This window comes from Lathyrus oleraceus, chromosome 7 (genome assembly GCF_024323335.1).
Source record: "Lathyrus oleraceus cultivar Zhongwan6 chromosome 7, CAAS_Psat_ZW6_1.0, whole genome shotgun sequence".
Taxonomy (NCBI): domain Eukaryota; kingdom Viridiplantae; phylum Streptophyta; class Magnoliopsida; order Fabales; family Fabaceae; genus Lathyrus; species Lathyrus oleraceus.
In genome coordinates, this window is record NC_066585.1 from 36,947,978 (window position 1) to 36,970,909 (window position 22,932).

The 22,932-nt window shown below is 31.0% G+C and overlaps 2 protein-coding genes across 3 annotated transcripts; one reads left to right on the forward strand and one right to left on the reverse strand.

Annotated features, from left to right (window-relative positions):
• The first annotated feature begins 13,278 nt into the window (after nt 1–13,278).
• Nucleotides 13,279–16,501, forward strand: LOC127100473 (serine/threonine-protein kinase STY13). The gene is made up of 3 exons (XM_051037678.1): nt 13,279–13,471; nt 14,196–15,169; nt 15,878–16,501. The coding sequence occupies exons 2-3, from the start codon at nt 14,268–14,270 to the stop codon at nt 16,215–16,217; spliced, it is 1,242 nt and encodes a 413-aa protein (XP_050893635.1). The 5' UTR covers nt 13,279–13,471; nt 14,196–14,267; the 3' UTR covers nt 16,218–16,501.
• Nucleotides 16,502–18,035: 1,534 nt separating this feature from the next.
• Nucleotides 18,036–21,668, reverse strand: LOC127100470 (probable methyltransferase PMT18). Of its 2 annotated transcripts, none has more exons than XM_051037677.1 (6): nt 21,540–21,668; nt 20,566–21,260; nt 20,129–20,339; nt 19,239–19,536; nt 18,642–19,106; nt 18,036–18,387 (listed from the first exon to the last, which is right to left on the reverse strand). In XM_051037677.1, the coding sequence occupies exons 2-6, from the start codon at nt 21,241–21,243 to the stop codon at nt 18,159–18,161; spliced, it is 1,881 nt and encodes a 626-aa protein (XP_050893634.1). In that variant the 5' UTR covers nt 21,244–21,260; nt 21,540–21,668; the 3' UTR covers nt 18,036–18,158. The 2 variants fall into 2 exon arrangements, with proteins under 2 accessions (XP_050893634.1, XP_050893633.1); XM_051037676.1 differs by lacking the exon at nt 21,540–21,668 and adding an exon at nt 21,342–21,478.
• Nucleotides 21,669–22,932: the final 1,264 nt, after the last annotated feature.

The window sequence follows — 22,932 nt, forward strand, 5'->3', positions numbered from 1 at the left end:
AGATGGGTTAAATGTTCTAAGGTCCTCATCTTCTCAGACCCAATTAGAACTAGCAATGCTTAACCACAAATACTTGTGTGACATTCCCAAATCCAAAAGAATCTCCACTGAGTGGATGGGTCTCAAGCTAACTTGTTAAGGACTACTCCACACAAGTCGAACATGACTATACCATCCTCCTATCTTAATTGCACTCAAGTTCGGGTTAGAACTTATCTCACCACCCAGGGATCACCAAGCACAACAGGCAGATTATATCACACATACATATATACAAACATCACATAAATACAAATATATTCACACAAAAAGTAGGCTAAACCCACTGGAGACTACTCCCCAGCAGAGTCGCCACTTAATTTCTGTAGCGGAGAATTCATGATCATTAAGCTATTGACAAGCTAGAGATCAATTAACAAGAGTCGCCACCGCGCTTTTATTATTTCCAAAGGAAAAGGGAAAAGTACGAACAAAACCCAATAAGTAAGAAGTTTTCAAATAAAAACTAATAAAAATCAGAGATCGCGGGTAAGGGGGTTGGTTACACATAGGGAAGGTGTTAGCACCCAAAGTGTCTTAGGTACTTCTAGGGAGCCATTTTTATGTGCATATGTATTTTTGTACAAAGTGATATTTACAAACAAATAGAATGGGGGGATGAGAAAAGAATTCACTAATTATATTTTTTTTGTGTTTGATAAGACCTTCGGTCTTGTGCCTATGTACCAACATAAAAATGAGGGATCAAAACCTCGTAATTCGTGATACAAATTTCAAAATAGATGCATTGATTTTAACAAAATTTAAGATTGAAAGACACAAAGGCCTAAAAATGGTTTGAATGATTTAGTTCTTTTTGGCTTTTTGAAAGTTTAAGTCAAGTATAGTTAAGTATATTTACAAGTTTGATTTAAGAAAAGAAGTTTGAAAATGCAATGGCATAAGACCAAAGTTTCTATCTTTTTGCAAAAGTGGTCAAAGTTTAGAACAAAAGTAATTCACACAAAGAAGATTTTGGAAAATAGAGGGAGGGATTTTGAAATTAAAGAAATAGGGAGAAGATGAAGAGACTACCCTATGCATAAAAATTTAAAAGTTTAGAGTTGAAAATATCTGATTTAATGGGTAGCAATCCAATAGACAAAAATGTCAATAGAAACACAAAATTCCCTTGGACTTTTAGAATCAAGCAACTCACAAATGCACAATTATATTATCTTGAAGAGCAAAGGCATCAAATAAAGATGGCCTCATCCAAGCTTATCCATTCCATGATATTCTTCAAAAATAGCCCATGTAACAGATGAACTTCACAAGTCACAGGTTCAAAATAACAACTTCACAATGACCATGTTGCAGATGAACTAAGAGAGATCTTCAAAGATGTATCAGATGAATTTCAAATTGCAAGCACTTGGTTCTTCAACAAGTTGGCATTGGTCAAGTCCTTTAGCTCAGGGAGGTTGCCTAGATTCTAAGTCCATTTGTTCAAGATCAAACCAACAGTCCACTCAAAAGTTTTTTAGGGTTCTGTTTTTTATTATGTACATTAAATGGTCAAAGACCACATAAACAAAATATATACAAACAAAATATATCACACAATATGGTCCAAATGGACAAAGTGGAAATTGCATTAACATAAACAATTAGAATGATATGTATAATGGCAAATGAAATAAAGTGCTAAAAGTAAATTGCATTAAGATAAAAAAAACTTGAAATTAAAAGTCAATAGTTAATAGGTTAGAGGTTAATTTTGCTTTGCTTTTAAAGACATTCTTTGGAGAACACTCAACCCACTTATCACAAGCATGGATCCTTGAACCAAAACATCTTCCAAAGGAAGGAAAGAAGGTCAAGTTTCCACACAATACCATGAAAGAGGGGAGACTTACAATCTCACTAACTAGAATGCTTATGCCTTTTGTGTCACAGATTTATCGCTATGTTAAGCAATCGTAATTAGACTTATGTAGAAGTAACAACTATTTGAGGTCGGGCAATAAACTTTTGGTGTTAATGAATGTTGGAGACATAGTATTATGAACTATGCTCATGAAACATATCACACACAAAAAATATGCAAAAAGGGGTGGCCTAATCTCATCCATACTCATGTCAATTTTTCAATCAACTAGCATTAGGACTTTGAGATGTCATAGGCCAAATGGAAATGAATGAATGAAGAAGGGGAATTAGATGAAGAGGGAAGGGAATGAATGAGATCACAAATTGGTCAAAGGAGGACTTTAACCAAATTAATACCATTCATTCATTTTGGGAGATGGAATGTACATTCCATCAATCCCCTAAATCCAATGATATTAATTTGACAAAGTAAAATCAACCTTGACCAAGGTCCAACAACAAACAATCAAACTCAATTAAGTCAATACAAATGGTCAACACAATTAAAATGACATTTATTCAATTAAAAATAATAAAATAGTGCATTAAATTCAAATATGTTTTGTCCAAATCCTAAAATCTCATCAAAACACCAAAGAAATGGCCATGAGATTTATCATAGGTCAAACAAGGTCAAAGGACCTTGGAGAAAAAATTTCATAATTTTTGGACACTTAAAAATATTTTTAAATAATTAAAAACAAATGCAAAATCAATTAATTCATGAAAAATATTAATAATGATCCAAAAAATAATTTTAATTCAGAATATGAAAGAGAAAATTAATTGATTTTTTTTTGTGAAAGTCCCATATTTTTTGGATCAATACTAAATTTAATATGAATTATTGAAGAAAATGCAATTAATATAAAATCTCAGAAATTCTAAATTACATGGACCATCAGATCTCCCTCATTAATTGAGGTGGCAGATCTGATGCTCCAAAACGCGCATTCCACATGGATGTTGGTCAACAGCGTTGCACACATGGTATTTAAAATAAACGCTCAAGATTAAAACGTGGCATATGGATCCTATGGTTCAGATGTAAGACACCTCATCGCCGGAGCCAGAGCTCCGGTCATCTTCTCCAGTGGCACTCACCGGACTGGTCAAGATGAACCATCACCAAAAAAAGAAACAAGGACATGATCTTAAAGAGAAAATGGCACTGAGCTCGAATCTAACCTCCACTTGCTCCAATTCCAAATATATTAAGAGATATGTGGAATTGAAATCTAAGGTACATGAACTGAGTTGCTTCGATTTGACCTCAAAGCAACTCAATCTTCTTGCCTACATTAGTAGGACTTAAGACAACCAAAGAATCAATGGAATTGAGCAAGAATTTAAGAGAATCAAAGAGTTTAAAATTTCTGCAAATTACCTTCAATGGAGGTCTGAACACGATGAATCTTGATCTGGCTTGTGCTTGGACTCACTTCAATTGCTTGCAGGAAGAGAATGGAAAGGTTTAGAAGCAATGGATTCTTGGAGAATTGAATTCCAAAATAGTGGAGATTCAAGCTCAAATTCAAATGAATTTATCAGGTTTATCCTATGAGAGTGAATGGTTTTCAATGAGGGATCAAAGTTGGCGCAATGCGTGTTAATTCTGAGCAAATGGAGCTTAATTTATAGGGGAATCAAGTGATATTTGCACACTCACTTCCACTTTCCAAAATTGGAAAATGATGATGCCATGCTGCATGGGCGTGCATAGGCCCATGAAATGATGGTTTGAAGGTCCAAATTGATAATCAGATGCTTTGGAGATTGATTGGATTGCAAGGCAACTGAACATTGATGCTTGAAGTTGGATCCATGCCAAATGATATCAACCTGTTTAAACCATACGCAGCCTATGCATTTCAAGTCAAAAATGAATGAATTTGAGCTCTTTGGAAAAGTGAGATCAAGAGGAACAAGTTTGATGTTGAACACTTTTTCATTTGGATCTTGGAACTTGGAGAAATTTGGGGTGGAAGTTTGGAAAAATTTGACATATCAATTTTTTTCTAAGTGTTAAGCCATATGTCTCAATATTCCACCTTGCTTAACTTTTTATATGATCTTCAAATGAGAAAAGAGTCTTCATCAAAGTTGTATCTCTCTCAAAGAACTTCAAAATGATCACCAATTCCATGTCATTTGGATTTGAAATGATAGAGTTATGCATTTTTGAAGTTCGGAAAAATCACTTGATCAATGGTATAGGTCAAAAGTGACCTATAATGTAACCTCATATCACATGCTCAAAAAAGTTGAATTAGATCCCCCTCCAAACATCAAAGTAGAATTAGACACATTGAATTTTATTGTGCAACTTGGAAAATTTCATCTCATAAAATTTGAGCAAGTTATGGCCTTGGGAAGTTGACTTTCAAATTAGGGTTTAGACAAAATGAGCTATAATGTTTAAACATAGAAAATGATTTTCCAAGAAAAACTAGATCTAGGTCTCAATATGAAAGTTGTTTGGAATGTCATTTAGAGTAAGTTTTATCTTGGAATAGTTTTCATATTGTGAAAATTGAAGGATATAGGGTCTAGGGAGACCCAGTTTTGATCAGATGAATTCATCTGGCCAACCACCATCAACCAACTTACTAATTTTCAATTCTCTTGACTTTCTTGGCTCATGGTAGGTCATATATGCATAAGATGATGAATTTTGAAGTGTCCCTTGAGAAATTTGATCAATTGGTGAGATAGCTTGTTGGAGAAGTTACTCAAGATACCTAGTCAAACTAGGGTTTCCAAGGCAAATCACCCTCAAACACTTGAAGAGAACTTGATCAATATAACATGTAGAGATAATTGGGACTCAAATATGATGTTCATAACCATTCTTGAATCATTTCTTGGTTGTGCTATTTGTTCATGAGGGTCTCAAACCCTAGATGTGATCTTGATGAATCAATAAGATCATGCCCTACCTACAAAAGAGTTAAACAAATGCAAAGACATATTTTTGGTATTTTGGTTAGTGAAATGATATAATACAAGTATGATATAATCACAAAGTGCTTGGTGATCTCTCCAAAAACAAACCCAATGAAAAGGGGTAAAGAGGATGCCAAGATATGATCCCAATGCTTATGCTTATGATGAAATGCATGCGGGATCTTAGGGTCAAAATTAGGGTTTTACACCAGCTAGTGAAGTCGAAAGAGAAGATCAACAAGAAGTCAGAGGTGAAACAGGCCCAAGTAGACCTCAAAGAACAAGACACGTGCCTGCAAGGTTGGAAGAATGTGTGATTACATCATATGATGTGGTCAATGAAGAAGGTGAGTTGATACATTATGATTTCTACACAGATGTCGAACCAGTCAATGCAACTGAGGCATTGAAAGATTCGAAGTGGGTGAAAGCAACAAACGAAGAACTGAAGTCAATCAAAGTCAACAACACTTGGTCACTTGTTGAATTTCCCCAAGACAAGAAGGCAATTAATGTGAATTGGGTATACAAGGCGAAGTTGAATCCTAAAGGAGAAGTGACTCGACACAAGGCGAGACTTGTGGCGAAAGGCTTTCTTCAAAAAGAAGTAATCCACTTCAACGAAGTTTTTGCACCAGTTGTTAGGATCGAAATAATCATGTTCGTTGTTGGTCTAGCAAACATGAACAATTGGCAGATGTGTCAGATGGACATGAAATATGCATTCATGAATGGCCCATTAGAAGAAGTTTATGTTGCACAACCAACTGGGTTTGTGAAACAAGGCGAAGAGAGAAAGGTGTACAGACTGCATAAAGTCCTGTACGACTTAAACAAGCTCCAAGAGCTTGGAACAAGAAGATAGATGGTTTCTAAGGGAAGAGGAATTTGTGTAGTGCATAACTGAATATGAAGTATATGTAAGAAGAAGTAATAGTGGATTACTTATACTATGTCTCTATGTCAATGACTTGTTGATAACAGGTAGCTGTAAGAAAGAGATCGAAGACTTCAAAGGTGATCACAACAAGGAATTCGAAATGTAAGATCTGGGTGACATTTCATATTTCCTTGGCATCGAATTCTACAAGAATGGTAGAGGTTTGATGATGCATCAAATAAGGTATATAGGTGAAATACTCGAGAGATTTGTGATGCAAGATTGTAACCCAACCTTGACTCCAGTTGAGCCCAGATTACAACTTTCAAAAGATTCAGATGAAGATGATATCGATTCAACCCAATATAGAAGACTTATTGGGTCACTTCGATACCTTTGTCACACAAGTCCTGACTTAGCACATAGTGTAGGTATGATGAGTAAATTCATGCAGAAGTCAAAGGTATCACATCTAGCAGCAACGAAGAGGATACTAAGGTATCTGAAAGGAACTCTCGACTATGTCATTTTGTTTCTTGCAGCGGATGAAGGAAAAGAATGCAAACTAGTGGGATACACCGACTCAAGTTGGTGTAGTGATGTTGAGGATAAAAAATCCACAGTTGGCTATATGTTTATGCTAGGTGGTGCACCAGTTGCTTGGAGTTCAAGAAAGGATCCAGTAGTGACACTATCATCCTGCGAAGCAGAATACATAACTGCTTCCCTTTGTGCATGTTAAGCAACATGGATGGTGAATCTGTTCAAAGAGATAATAACAAAGAGTCATTGAGCAATTACCATGAAGATCGACAACATGCCAGCTATCAATCTGGCAAAGAATCCGATAACACATGGTCGAAGCAAGCACATCGAAATGAGGTTCCATTATCTTCGAGAGTAGGTAGCAGATGGTAAAATGAATTTGGAACACTACAAAACTGAGAATCATATTACAAACATCATGACGAAGGGAGTGCAGTCGAAGTATTCAGAAGACTAAGAGCTATAATGAATGTAGATAGGTTAGCCATAATGAATTAGGTGGTGTGTTGAATTGTAATTCCTTGTGTCGAAGCAGGTTGCTCGATAGAACAATGATGTTTCGAGTTGTATTAGTGTGTCAAAGTGTTGAAGCATGTTGTTTCACATAGGATTTTGACTTAGGCTTATTTTTAGTAGTGTTAACTATTTTGGGCATTTATAGTTTTAGGATTTGGCTTAGTGAGTAAGCTAACCTAAATCTATAAATAGAGGGAGTAACCCTTATTCTTGTATGAAGAGAAGAAAGAACTTATAACATTGTATTTACAGAATTTTGTTGTTGCAAAGTGAATAAAGAAGTTTACCACAGGTTGTGGGTAGAGAGAAAACTCTACAGAAAATATTCTTCTTCTTCTCCAACGTTTTTTCTTTTCTTTCTCAATTATTCTTCTCTTTTTTCATTGTTATTGCATGGTTGATAACAATCTTATTCATCAAGATTGATAAAAATTCTCGATAGGTTGTGGTGGATTTCCAATAATGATAAATCATGATAGAATCAAAAAATGAATTAGGCCAATATTCTAGAGAAAGTTAGAGAAAAACGTTAAAAACACATATCATGGTAACCAATATTTTATGAGAAAAAAGTAAAAATAACATGCATAAACAGTCATGACAACTCAGGATAGAATCAACAAATAAAAAATGACAATAATTTAGAGAAAATTAAATATAAATGTTAAAAACTCAAAGTAAAAACCAGACAAGCAAACAAAATATGACTATAAATACACTATCATATCTCTAACACGAGTATATCGTGAACTAAGTACTTAAATACAAAAAGTATAACTATAATAATAATAAATTAATAATAAATTAATAATTAACTTTTATTATCAACCAATTTATTCATTTAAAAAAATATATATACTCTTAACATTTATGACATTGATTATCAAAAAATAAAAAAAATAAAAACATATAAGTATATAAAAATACGCAAATCAAGTCAATTTTAACATAAATTTTATTAAGAGTTGTCTTAATAATGGAAAAACACAGGTCATAGTAATAGTTAATTTATGGAAAAAAGTAAAAATAGTATGCATGATAACTTATGATAAAATCAACGAATAATGATAATTATCTAAAAATCAAATACTTAAGAAACATGTGACTATATACATTATCATATCTCTTGCTCAAGTATTTTGTAAACTCAAAATGTTTAAAATACATAAAACTTTAATATAATATAATAATAATAAATTAATAATTAAATTTATTATTAAATAATTTATTCATTTAAAAAATTAAAATTAAAAATAATATACTCTTGTCTTTTAAAACATTGATATAAAATAAATAAATATGTAAGTATACAAAAAGAGCACAAACTAAGTAAATATTAACATAAATTTTATCAAGAGTTATCTTAATAATGACAAACAAGTCATAATAATTATTAATTTATGGGGAAAAAAGCAAAAGTAACATACATCATCGGACATGATAGAATCAACAAATAAAATATGACAATAGTCTAGAGAAAGTTAGAGAAAAATGTTAAAAATACATGTCATAGTAACCGATACTTTATGGGAAAAAACAAAAGTAGCATGCATAAACGATTATGATAACTCAAGATATAATCAACATATAAATAATGACAATAGTTTAGAGAAAATTAAAGATAAACGTTAAAAACTCAACGTAAAAACCGAACACGCAAAGAAAATGTGACTATGAATACATTATCATATCTCTATAAGGAGTATATTGTGAATTTAAAGTACTTAAAATACAAAAAAAACTATATAATAATAATAAATTAATTATTAATCTTTTTATCAACCAATTTATTCATTAAAAAATATGCTTTTAACATTCATGACATTGGTTATCCAAAAATAAAAACATGTAAGTATTTAAAAAAACACAAATGAAGTCAATATTACTAATTAATTTATGAAAACACGTGTCAAAATAACCATTAATTTATGAAAAAAAGCAAAAGTAGTATGCATCAACGATCATGATAACTCATGATAAAATCAATAAACAGTGACAATTATCTAGAAATCAAACACTTAAGAAATATGTGATTACATACAACATCATCTATCTAACTCAAAGATCTCGTGAATTCAAAGTATTTAAAATACATAAAATTTTAATATAATAAATAATAAATAATAAATAATAAATTAATAATTAACTTTTTTATTAAATAACTTATTCATTTTAAAAAATTAAAATTAAAATTAATATACTCTTAACTTTTAAGACATTGATATAAAAAAATGTAAGTATAAAAAAAGAACATAAAGTAAGTGAATTTTAACATGAATTTTTTCAAGAGTTATCTTAATAATGACGAAATCACACGTCATAGTAATTATTATTTTGTGGAAAAAAAAGAAGCAAAAATAACATACATCACCGATTATCATAGAATAAGCAAATGAAATATGACAATAATCTAGAGAAAATTAGAAAAACACGTTAAAAATACATATCATGGTAACCGATACTTTATAGAGAAAAATAAAAAATAACATGTATCAATGGTCATGATAACTCAAGATAGAATCAACAAATAAACAATGACAATAGTTTAGAGAAATTTAAAGATAAATGTTACAAACTCAACGTAAAAACCGAACACGCAAAGAAAATGTGACTATGAATACATTATCATATCTCTAATACGAGTATATCGGGAATTCAAAATACTTAAAATACAAAAAAAAAACTATAATATAATAATAATAATACATTAATAATTATTTTTTTTATCAACTAATTTATTCGTTAAAAAAAATACTCTTAACATTTATGACATTGGTTATCAAAAAATAAAAGATAAAGACATGTAAGTATGTAAAAAACACAAATCATGTCAATATTAATAATTTTTATTAAGAGCTATCTTTATAAGGACGAAAACAAACGTCATAATAACGATTAATTTATGAAAAAAAAAGTAAAAGTAGTATGCATCCACTATCATGATAACTCATGATAAAATAAACCAACTGTGACAATTGTCTAGAAATCAAACACTTAAGAAGAATGCGATTACATACACCATCATCTCTCTAATTCAAAACATCTTGTGAATTCAGAACATAAAACTATAATATAATAAATAATAAATTAATAATTAAATTTTTTATTAAATAACTTATGCATTAAAAAAATTAAAATTAAAATTAATAGACTCTTAACTTTTAAGACACTAATATCAAAAAATTAATAAATAAAACTATGGAAGTGTACAAAAAGAACATAAACCAAGTGAATATTAACATAAATGTTATCAAGAATTATCTTAACAGAGACGAAATTGCATGTCATAATAATGGTTAATATATAGCATAAGAATACAGGTTATACACATCTAACGATTATGATAGAATCAACAAATGAAATATGACAATAGTCTAGAGAAAGTTAAAGAAAAACATAAAAAACATATATTATGGTAACCAATATTTTATGAAAAAAAAACAAAAGTAGCGTGCATCAACGGTCATGATAACTCATGATAGAATCAACAAATGGAGATAGACAATAGTTTAGAAAAAAGTTAGAGAAAAATATTAAAAATACATGTCATGGTAACCAATATTTTATGGGAAAAAAACAAAAAGTAACGTGCATTAGAAGTCATGGCAACTCAAGTTAGAATCATAAATGAACATAGACAAAAATCAAGAAAAAATAAAATAAAAATATTAAAAACCGAACGTAAAAATCGGACACGCAAAGAAAATGTGATTATGAATACTCTATCATCTCTCTAACTCATGAATCTCGTGAGCTCAGAATATTTAAAATACAAAAATTATAAAATAATAATAATAATAATAATAATAATAATAATAATAAATTATTTAATTATTAATATAATAAAATGAGTAAATAAAAACAAGCCACACTTTAAATGATAGAACTTAAAGAAAGAAAAAGACTAGCAAGTGAAGACATTAAAAAAAATTAAAATAAAATTATTAAAGAAAGAAATAAAAACCAAAAAAAAATATGTATAGACAGTCATGATAAAATTAGAAAAAAAATTATGCCAATAGTCTGAAAAAAAATGAGAGAAAAACGTTAAAAACACATGTCATGATAACCAATATTTTATGGGAAAAAAAAGCAAAAGTAACGTGCATCAAGAGTCATGACATCTCAGGTTAGAAATATCAAATAGACACAGATAAAAATCTAGAAAAAGTAAAAGAAAAACATTAAAAATCAAACGTAAAAACCGGATACTCAAAGAAAATGTGACTATGAATACTCTATCATCTCTCTAACTCATGAATCTCGTCAACTCAGAATATTTAAAATACAAAAATTATAAAATTATAATTATAATAATAAATTATTTATTATTAATATAATAAAAATGAGTAAAGAAAAACAAACAAGACTTTAAATGCTAAAACTTAAGGAAAGAAAAAGACTAGCAAGTGAAGACATTGAAAAAATTATTAAAGAAAGAAATAAAAACAAAAAAAATAATATGCATAGTCCAAAAAAAATAATATGAATTGTGCCAATAGTCCGAAAAAGTTAGAGAAAAATGTTTAAAATATATGTCATGATAACCAATATTTTATGGGAAAAAAACAAAAGTAGCGTGTATCGGGAGTCATGACAACTCAGATTAGAATCATCAAATGAACACAGACAAAAATCTAAAAAAGTAAAAAAAAATTATTAAAAATTAAACATAAAATCCGGACACGCAAAGAAAATGTGACTATGAATACTCTATCATCTCTCCAACTCATGAATCTTGTGAACTAAGAATATTTAAAATACAAAAATTATAAAATAATAATTATAATAATAAATTATTATTATTAATATAATAAAACGAGTAAAGAAAAACAAACAAGACTTTAAATATTAGAACCTACAGAAAGAAAAAGACTAGCAAGTGAAGACATTAAAAAAAATTATTAAATAAATAAATAAAAACAAAAAATATAATATGCATAATCAATCATAATAAAATTAGAAAATGAATTATGTCAATAGTTTGGAAAAAGTTAGAGAAAAACGTTAAAAATACATGTCATGATAATCGATATTTTATGGAAAAAAGCAAAAGTAGCGTGCATATACGGTCATGACAAATCAAGATAGAATCAATAAACAATGACAATAGTTTAGAGAAAAATAAAGTTAAAATTCAACGTAAAAACCGGACACACAAATAAAATGTGATTATGAATACACTATCATATCTCTAACACGAGTATATTGTGAACTCAAAATACTAAAAAACTAAAATATAATAATAATAATAATAAAAATTAATTATTAACTTATTTTAACAATCAATTTATTCATTTAAAAAATTAAAAAAATAATAATATACTCTTAACATTTGTGACATTGGTCATGAAAAAATAAAAACATATAATTATATAAAAAACACAAATCAAGTCAATATTAATATAAATTTTATTAAAAGTTATCTTAATTGTGACGAAAATACATATCATAGTATCAGTTAATTTATGGAAAAAAGTAAAAGTAGCATGCATAAAATATCATAATAACTCATGATAAAATTCACAAATAGTGATAATTGTCTAGAAATCAAACACTTAAGAAACATGTGACTACATACACTAGGATCTCTCTAGCTCAAGTATAAGCGAACTAAGAATGTTTAAAATACATAAATTATATTATAATATAATATATAATTAATTTTTTTATTAAATGATTTAATCATTCAAAAAATTAAAATTAAAAACAAAATACTCTTAACTTTTAAGACATTGTTATAATAAATAAATAAAAAATTAAAACATGTAAATAAATTAAAATAACACAAACCAAGTAAATATCAACATAAATTGAGTTATCTTAACAGTTACGAAATCACATAGTAATTACTATTACTAATTCATGGAAAAAAAAGGAAAAATAACATACATCAACAATAACAGTCAGAATAAAATCAACAAATGAAATATGACAACAGTCTAAAGAAAGTAAAAAAAAATGTCAAAAAACACATGTCATGCTAACAGATATTTTATGGAAAAAAGTAAAAGTAGCGTGTATCAGTGGTCATGATAACTCAAAAAAGAATAAATAAATAAACATAAGACAATAGTTTAGGAAAAAGTTAAAAACAAACATTAAAAACACATATCATACTAACCAATATTTTATGAAAAAAACAAAGAGTAGCATGCATCAGAAGTTATGACAACTCAAATTAAAATCAGCAAAAAAAAACACAATGGAAAAACAATACACGAAAAAAAAAATAACTATGAATACTCTATCATTTCTCTAACTCATGAATCTTAGGAATTCAAAATATTTAAAATAAAAAAAAATAATAATAATAATAATAATAATAATACTAAATAATTTAATTATGAATATAATAAAACGAGTAAGAAAAACAAACAAGACTTTAGAATGTTAGAACTTAAAGAAAGAAAAAGACTAGCAAGTGAAGACTAAGCATTAAAAAAAAAATTTAAAAAAAAATATTAAAGAAAAAAATAAAAACCAAAAAAGAAAGTCATCCGTTTTCATTTTCTTCTTTGCTGTTTTGTGTTGTTGTGTGGCTTCCTCGGTACGGGAAGAACTCAATCTTGTCTATATCTGTTTCTCTTTCGGTTTCACTTCTTCGATCTCTTCTCACTCTCTATAAATTCACCATCTTTTCATTCTCAATTCAAACTTCTCTTTCTTCAGGTACTTCAATTCCTCTCTCTTTATCACACTTTTTCTTGACTTCAGATTTTAGGGTTAGTTCTTTTTTTTCTTCAAATTTTTGGTTTTTTAAAGTTTTTGACGTAAGATCAGTGGGGTTTTGGGGTTAATTTATGGTTTTGATTTGATTCTGAAGCTGGTTTAGAGTTTGGTGTTTTTTAATTTCATGATTTTTTTTAGCTCTTTTGTGTCTTAATTTGGTTAATTCGATTTAAATTTTGATTCTTTTTGCATTTGGTGTGAGGGATATGGAGCTACTGAAGGTTGTTAACTCTAATTAATTGTTTTAGTTTGATTTTTGTTTTCAACTTTTTTTTTGTTGGTTTGATTTGCATAACCTAATTAGTAATTAGTGTAGCAAGTTTTTTTTTGTTGCTGTTGTTGTTGTTGATGTTATTGTATCGGTTCGATTATTTCGGCGTTGTGGTTCGTGTGCATTTGATTATGAGTTTTTAGAAAGGTGATGATGATGTTGGATTATAAAAGTGGTTTTTTTTCTTAGTGATGTTGATTAGAGTTTAGACCAAGTTCTTTGTGTGTGTGTGTTTTGTCGTGGAACCCGAGTATTGGTGATGGAAGCTCTCAAGTTTTGATTTTTTTTATGTTCATGTATAAATGTTGGATTGATGGTTGTGATTGAAATTTATAAGATTGGTTGCTAATTTTTAATTGCTGTTTTGTTTTGGTTCGATGGTTTTTTTTTCAGGTGGTTTGGTTGCAATCTTTGATGCTGAAGTAGCGAAGTTTGAAGGCTTTGCTTTTGCGTGTGAAAAAAAAAATGTTGGAAGGTGGTGCTAAGTTCCCGATAGATCTCAACAAAAATAATAACTTTTATGATTTTTCTCAAGGCTTTTACCACAAGCTTGGTGAGGGTACGAATATGTCGATTGACAGTGTTGGGAGTTTGCAGACAAGCAATGGAGGAGGGTCGGTTGCAATGTCGGTTGATAACAGCAGTGTTGGGTCGAATGATTCCAATACCCGCATGTTGGATCATCAAGGGTTGAAGAGGCGTGCCAATGATAACTACTCTGTTGCTCACAGTGCGAATCGCCGGGGAAGAGTCACTCATGCGTTGAGCGACGATGCTTTAGCTCAAGCTCTGATGGACAATAGTTCTCCGACTGAGGGGCTTGAGAATTTTGAAGAGTGGACAATTGATTTGAGGAAGCTTAATATGGGCGAGGCTTTTGCTCAAGGTGCTTTCGGGAAACTCTACCGAGGTACTTACATTGGGGAGGATGTCGCTATCAAGATCTTGGAGAGGCCTGAAAATGATACGTCGAAGGCTCTGTTGATGGAACAACAATTCCAGCAGGAGGTCATGATGCTTGCTACACTGAAGCATCCCAACATTGTTCGCTTCATCGGTGCATGCCGTAAGCCTATGGTTTGGTGCATCGTTACTGAGTATGCTAAGGGTGGATCACTTCGACAGTTCTTAACAAAGCGCCAAAACCGATCTGTTCCCCTCAAACTGGCTATCAAACAAGCTTTGGATGTTGCAAGAGGCATGTCGTATGTTCATGGTCTGGGATTGATCCACAGGGACTTGAAGTCCGACAACCTGTTGATTTTTGGTGACAAATCAATCAAAATTGCTGACTTTGGAGTCGCCCGGATTGAGGTGCAAACTGAAGGAATGACTCCCGAGACTGGGACCTATCGTTGGATGGCTCCGTAAGATTATTTATTTTTCTTTCTCATTTGGTATTAATTTAATATACGTTTTAGCTTCATGTTTCTGAAAACCCTGTTTGATGGATAATAGTTGTTGCATGATAATTCGGTTGGGTTCTGTTGCAAATCATAGTTGAACATTTAGTTTGTCATCGTTCGTTCTTAACCACTTTGTGTTTCCTGGTTTAAGTTTGATCCCGAGTACTAGCTGTCTTTTAGTTTGAGATAGAATATATTTTAATCATACTGCCATTTGCGGAAACATGTGATGATATACTGTTTTGGTAACTATTTATCATAGATGCTAAGTGACATGTTTTAGTAATTATCTATGTTAATAGTAATGCAGTGCTCTTTTGTTTTAACTTTTTTGTTTTTACCTTCCTTTTGGGGCTTTCTTCTAATGGTAACTTTACCATTTTCTTGCTTATTTTTTTCCAATACTTGATCAATCTAATGAAAAAGATGTTGGCTTTTTGGATCAAGTTAGTATTAAAAAAGACAATAACTGTGCGGATATTTATGCAATTCATTTGAAAATCCATGTTTAGAATATTTAGGGACGGCTCATTTTATTAGACGTATATAGTAATGTCCGCACCAGAGCCATCATCATGATTTCATGTTATTTCTATCTTTAGAATCCATTTGAGGATTTATATCATATTTATGTAGCCTAATTAGATCAAACTTTCTTGATCTGTGCAGGGAAATGATCCAGCATAGGCCATACACACAGAAGGTGGATGTATATAGCTTCGGGATTGTCCTGTGGGAGCTCATAACAGGCATGCTTCCATTTCAGAACATGACAGCAGTACAGGCAGCATTTGCGGTTGTCAACAGGAATGTTCGCCCACTCCTGCCCCATGACTGTTTGCCTGTTCTCCGGGAGATCATGACAAGGTGCTGGGATCCAAACCCTGACGTCAGGCCACCCTTTCCTGAGATTGTAGCAATGCTTGAAAATGCAGAGATCGAGGTCATGACAACCGTTCGGAAGGCGAGGTTCAGGTGTTGCATAACCCAGCCAATGACCGCGGAGTGATCGTCTTAAAAGCATATGAAAAAAAAAGAAAGTTATAAAACATAGACTGGAAGAAGATATGGGGGCAAGATGAGAGAGACTCTGACTATATAATAGCTTTGTTTATTGTGTGTTTTATTTCTTTCTTCTGAAAATATTATCTGAAGACCTTTTATTGATTTGGTTTATGTTTACCGAACCGTCTTTTGAATTAGTAAAGAGATGATGATGTATGTTATACTTGCATGTATTACAGTTATGTATAGCTTCTGAGGGCAAGATGGATTGAACATCATTGTCGATAAGTTTTCTTGTGTATGAAGCTTGGTTGCATTACAACGACCCGCCTCCTTGTGGCTGGATGTCGGTTTTCGAGTCATCAAAGTTTGTGTTTTTAACTATAGGTATATTATGCAGTGTTGTGATTGGCTAGTATATTATGCAGGGTTGTGATTGGTTAAATATCAGCATTGGTTAGTATATTATGCAGGTTGTGGTTGGTTAAATATCAGCATTGGTTCATAACTTCAAGGTGATCACTGCTGATACCAATCTATCTATCTATATACATTTTGTGTATGTTGGAAGGTAAAGTTAATTTTTGAAGCATAAAATTATTGGCATATTTGAGTATTCTTGAGAAGAATTGATTTTACTTTGAGAAATGATTTTAAATCTGTCATTTAAGGCTCATTTGATTTAGTCTTTTTTATTAAATGATTTTTATAATATTAAATATTTTTGTTTAAAAAAATTTCAAAGGTTTTTTATTTTTATTTTTAAGTTTCAAATGAAAAATTTCAAAGCTTTTACTATTTTTTCTTACTGTTTCATCCTATTTTACTATTTTTTTTACTATAAAACTCTATTTTAAATATTTCATCCTGTTTTTAGGACTTTTGTTTAGATGTCAAAATTTTAAAATTTTAAAGACTTATTTAATTACTCATTAAAATAATTTTTTAGACCTATTTTTTATTTTTTTTATTGTGATTTTGATTTTGTCTAAATTTTAATAATAAATACTCAAGTTATGGGGTATTAATATTACTCTTTTAATTTATAAAAAATAATTTTGAAATAACTTTTATTATTTTTGAAGAAGATTTTATAGATATTATTTTTTGAAAATACAAAAAAAATCACCTTTTTGAAATTTATAACTAATGGATCATATTTAATTTTTATATAGATGTGTCTAGAAATTAACTACTCTATCTTCAAATTACTTTTAATTAGAATTATTTTTATGAAAGTAATTTTAACAACCACACGGTTGAAATGCTTTTTTCAAGTTAGTATTGAAAAATGATAACTTCTAGATGATTATAAATGTTTTTTTTTTTTTTTTTATATATTTCATTAGAAAATTTTAAAAAATACAAAGATATTTTGACTATGACACTTCAAAAATATAATTTCCAAATGATTACAAATATTTTTATTATATATTTCATTATCATACTTTAAAAAATACAAGAATAATTTGACTATGAAACTTGAAAATTCATAATTTCTAGATGATTATTTTAATTATGTATTTCATTAACATATTTATAAAAAAAAACAAGAATATAAAACTTGAAAAATTATAATTTCTAGATGATTATAAATGTTTTTTTTTAATTATGTATTACATTAGCATATTTTAAAATATAAAGATATTTTGACTATAAAACTTAAAAATTTATAATTTCTAGATAATTATAAATGTTTTCTTAATATGTATTTCATTAACATATTTAAAAAAAATACAAAGAGATTTATTTTGACTATAAAACTTTTGATAAAAAAAAATCTTATAATAAATCTACAATTGCTATAAAGTTGTTGCATTAATAAAGTCCTTGCCTTTTACAATACAAAATTAGGCAACAAAAATAATAATGTAAAGTCAGTGAAACAAAACATCTGAACAAAATCAATTTGCAAAATGAAAAAAAAAACAAAAAACTATGTATACTAGTTGCTACTTTCTTTAACTTCACCAGTCCAATAAGTTTTTGTAGCAATAAGAATCTTTTCTGGGTTAAAGGGTCCACTTTCATGATCTATTATAGTGCTCTTCCATTTCATTGCATCTGTAACACCTTTAATCTTTGTAAGAAGCTCTACTCCTTCTCTGAATATCACAGTTCCTTCTGGCCTTAGTATTCTATCCATCTCCAATAGTATCACATTAATGTTGCACCTTCCATATATATAACAATTCATCATGTCAAAAACATACTATAAATAGTAGGTCAAATGCGGCATTTCGTCTTTATGATTAGTCTTAATAACGTTTTGATACATCATTTAAGACATCAGACCGGTCCTTTAAGACATCAAACCGGACATTTGGTGACCAAAAAGACCGATTTCGAACTCAAAATCCAAGAATCAAAACGTTATTAACGCAAAAGATACATTTGAGAAATGGTTAGATAATGTGAAAATACAAACCTATCTTGATATATTCCAAAAACACCAGCTGCATGAATGAGATCATAAGTTCTAGGATAAGTTGAGAAAGCTTCACACCAATCATGGTAAGTACCAATGAAACCTCTTTCATAGATTGCACCAAGAGTGTCATGAGCTGAATTTGATGGAACAACATTCATAACCCAAACCGGAAATTTTATTAAGGATGCTGCAAATCCACCAAGATAAGCATTCATATCAATAATGTTTCTATATCTTCCTTGAGCAATAGGAGTAATACGCTTGTAATGTGCCATTCTGTCCCTCCATATCTCATTATCCTTTTGAAATTTCTCCGTGGTGATGCTTGGTATCGAACCACTCGCGATTCTTGGAGGGACTGTAAACGCGCGTTTTGGCCATTTTTCTAGCTCTCCTCCGGCTACTTGGCTTGAACTGCTAACTTCAGGTAATGGAGTTATGCACTTTTCCATGTTTTGGTACCTTTTTCAATCAAATCAAATGTCAACTAAAGACGATGAAGTTCGAAGTTCGAAGTTCAAACCCTCTAGAAATAGTTGTAAAATGATCGTTAGTGTCTGATGAATACGTAATAACGATATGAAGAGTACTTACCAAGCCATATCGGGATTATCAGACTGACAAACGTGGGGCGTTTTATAAGTTTGTTTAAGTTGCGCGCATTCGAGGTGATTTTTAGGCTTTTGCCAAATGGAAAGATCGTCTTTCTCGATAACTTTCTTCCAACATATGCGTTTCGCAACTTCCTCAATGGAATCTTGTTCTCGCTTCAAATCTTCTTGTGTTCTATCCCAACCTGTCCAGTATTTCTTCCATCTGATTGGTGGACCAGAGAGAATCCAATAACCACCTGGCCTTAGGACTCTATCTACTTCAATCAAATACATACCATCTGTGCCATGAACATTAGATTCATGTTAACAACTTGCCAAAAATACAAAGCTTTCTTATTACTTAATTATCTACACTTTACGCCAATTTAATTTAACAGGAGCGAAATCTAGAAATTTCTGACAAATTATCAAAAATCTCTAACAATGACAAGTTTCTCAAAGATTTGCGAGGGTTAAAAGTAGGGGCGAAGAACAGGCATATCCATTTTATTTAGGTCCGTTTCGCAAAAGTCTATAAAAAAGAGCGGAACAGACATAGTTGAGGGTGCCGTGTCAAAAAAAAATGAGAGTGGGGCGGGGTGGGCATGCGTGCCTTGCACCTCTAAAGGCTAAAAGTTGTAAAAGTTCTTGTTAATATTCGTGCCCGCAAAAAAACGGGGTGAGATGAACATATTAGAGGTGCGAGGCTAAAACCTTGGTCCGTCCCACGAAAAAATACGGACAAAACGGATGTCAGACGGGGTAATTCACCAAGGGCACGCCCTATGAAAAGAGTCGGTGGCCCCGATGAAAAGTGTCAGAGTGTCTCGTGTCAGAAATTTTCCAAATCGTTTATCCGATAAAAATAGTATGAGAAATATGAATACCAACCATGTTGGTTCCATGGTATGAGGCAGCGAGAACAATGAGCCATATCAAAAGCTCTTGCTGGATATGGAAGTCTCTGTGAAGCCATGATACCAATCATAGCAGGAACTCCTCTCTCCAATGCAAACTGAACTTGAGCTTCATGTGTATCTCTTGGTGCAAATGACATTGCTACAATGTCCCTTTTCAATAGGTAAGCACCCCAACTTGCCACCTTTACAATTAGATTCACATATAGATACATAAAGTGTTAGCAACATTTACACAATCTTAACACTCAAATTTAGCATAGCCATCTATGAAACAGTATAGAGCCCAAAATTTGTAACAGTTAAACTGTGATCAAATAGAATCTCAGTTTATTTTTTCACAGTTGAAATGTGGTTAACCTATACGAGGTCTCAAAATTTAAGATAAAGTATATAGATGAATGAACTTACGCCACATCCGGTATCAATTGCAGTTCTGACATTACCAGTTGTAAGAGGAATAAGCTCATTTATATCATCAATATACGCGTCCGCTCCGCGAGGAAACATGGTACCTCCACCGGGGAAACGAAACCGATCGCCTTCAACTTGAATCCAATTTTGAATAGCTTTCTCAATACTAAGTTCCTTGTGTGGAATATTATCATACCAAGCAAAATCTCTACTTTGAGGCCATTTAAAAGGTGTCTTATATTTCGGCGGCGCGGGTATAAGACAAGACAGAAGCTCTTCTTTTGAAGGACAATGTCTTTCTCTATATTTCATCATGTTTCTGTCAAATTTTCTACCTCTATTTGGATCTTGACATGGTGTGTATTCGCTATACAACATGTCACATGCTGGAAACTCTGGTACCCCTGTAGAAGTACTTATTTCGATCGAATGATGACTTGAAAAATCTAAAGTCGACGACGAAGACGAAGACGAGGACGAGCCTGTGTTTGTTCCAACATTGCAATCTACTTTTGAGTATGTCTCAGATTGGTTTGGTGTTCCTGTGCTTCTCCATGCACCCATTACATAGGACAATATACATAATCCACTTACACCTAAAATCCATGTGAGTCTATTTCTCTTGGATTCAAGTTGATTATAATGCTTTGGTGATCCATTGTAATCCTTGGGCATTTTCTTTATGTTTTTACCTATGATCACAAATTTTTCACATAAAAAGTAGTAGTTAATATAGAAAAAATCATCTTAAAGGGGGGAAAAAAAGAACATACCTAAGTTTTTAATAGTGAAATTTAAAGTAGATATTATGTTCTCTTTGAATGTAATGTTCCTCAAATAATTGAAGCTATATTATTCTTTTGTATTTGAATTACACACACATGAACACACATAAGATATACATGAACAAAGACTAAAGAATGAACAATGTGACAATAACAAGAAAGATAGAAAAGAAAGATGAATCTTACCAGAATGTTACAAATGATTGATTAAGAAGAAGAAAAAGGGATGATTCAAAAAGAACATGATAAGAAGATGTGGTTTTTTTATTATTGCTATATTGGTATGTTCCCTAACTTCATGTTCATTCATCCAGTGAAATGAATGAAGCTGTGGCTTGAAAAGAAATAGAGTTAAGTTGGATTTAGTCAACAAATCTATTTTTTTTTAAATATAGTAAATAATTATGATCCCATAAAAGGAGACATTTTAGCCTTTAGTTACTCTTCTTTCCCCAAAAGGACGTGACCACAGTTAATACTACCTCGGTTTCTAAAAATATTGAGTGAGTAACATTGGTTAATAAAGTGGATTAGGATTATGATATTAAATTTGTTGATAATACTCTTTTAAATCACTATTATAAAATATAATTTTCTATTAATTTAACAAATTATGAAATTAAATATAATTAATCTTTTAGATTATATATAAAAGATAAGTTAAATTTAGAAAGATATTTATTTAATAGATAAACTATCTAGATTATATATTTTTGAATTATGGTAAAAAGTGTATGTTTACTCCTGTTTACGCTAGCCCAAACGATGAAGCTAGTGGAAATATATTCAAACGTATCGTACGCTTGAACATACAACAGAGTCGTCATCAAATTTTATTTATTTCCGAAGGAAAGAGAAAACATTGATAAAACCCGGGGAAAGAGATACTGGGTATGGAAGTCGGTTATTCAAGGGGAATGTATTAACACCCCTAACATCCATGGTACTCTATGAGAACCGTTTTGACTGCTCTTGCTCGACTGGGCGTTCTATCTAAAGATTACTCGCAAAAGAATAAGGGAAAAAAGAAAAGAATAAATAAAGTGCTCGGTGAGGATTGGGGTCCCCATGCCTACGTATCCTTATAGTGCGATAAGGAATTCAGAGCTCTGTAGTTCATAGAACTAATAATGGGAGGTGAAAAAAGTTGTGATAACAAGTATGATATGAACCAAAGGATTATGATGTTTGAACTCCAACAAGGGGTAAAATATGAACCCAAGAGTAAAAGTAGTATGAACCAACAAGTGAGGGGCCTAAGACATGGTACCACTGTATTGAAATAACCGAAAAGAAAGAGAATTAAGTGTTTGGTTTCACAATACAAACATCTCTTGGTTCACAAGGTAACACATGATAAAGCTCAAAGGGATAATGTATTTGACTCAAAGATTAGGGTGTATCACATGAAGTGAATTAAAGTAGAATATGAATGTATCATGGAGATGGATGGAGGAAATAAATAAGTATGCTCGCGGAGGATTCGAACCCTCGTGCCTACGTATTCTCATCGTGCAATGAGAAAATAAGAGCATTCATAGTTCGTGGAACCACGAAAACAAAGGAGAAAGATTGATAG

What these genes read in the sequence shown, in the direction of transcription:
- LOC127100473 (XM_051037678.1), top strand. Translation starts at nt 14,268, where the DNA reads ATGTTGGAAGGTGGTGCTAAGTTCCCGATAGATCTCAACAAAAATAAT. An exon ending in ACCTATCGTTGGATGGCTCC is followed by an intron (nt 15,170 to 15,877) that starts GTAAGATTATTT and finishes TGATCTGTGCAG; the next exon opens with GGAAATGATCCAGCATAGGC.
- LOC127100470 (XM_051037677.1), bottom strand. Translation starts at nt 21,243, where the DNA reads ATGCCCAAGGATTACAATGGATCACCAAAGCATTATAATCAACTTGAA. An exon ending in CATACCATGGAACCAACATG is followed by an intron (nt 19,537 to 20,128) that starts GTTGGTATTCAT and finishes TTCATGGCACAG; the next exon opens with ATGGTATGTATTTGATTGAA. An exon ending in GATAATCCCGATATGGCTTG is followed by an intron (nt 19,107 to 19,238) that starts GTAAGTACTCTT and finishes TGATTGAAAAAG; the next exon opens with GTACCAAAACATGGAAAAGT.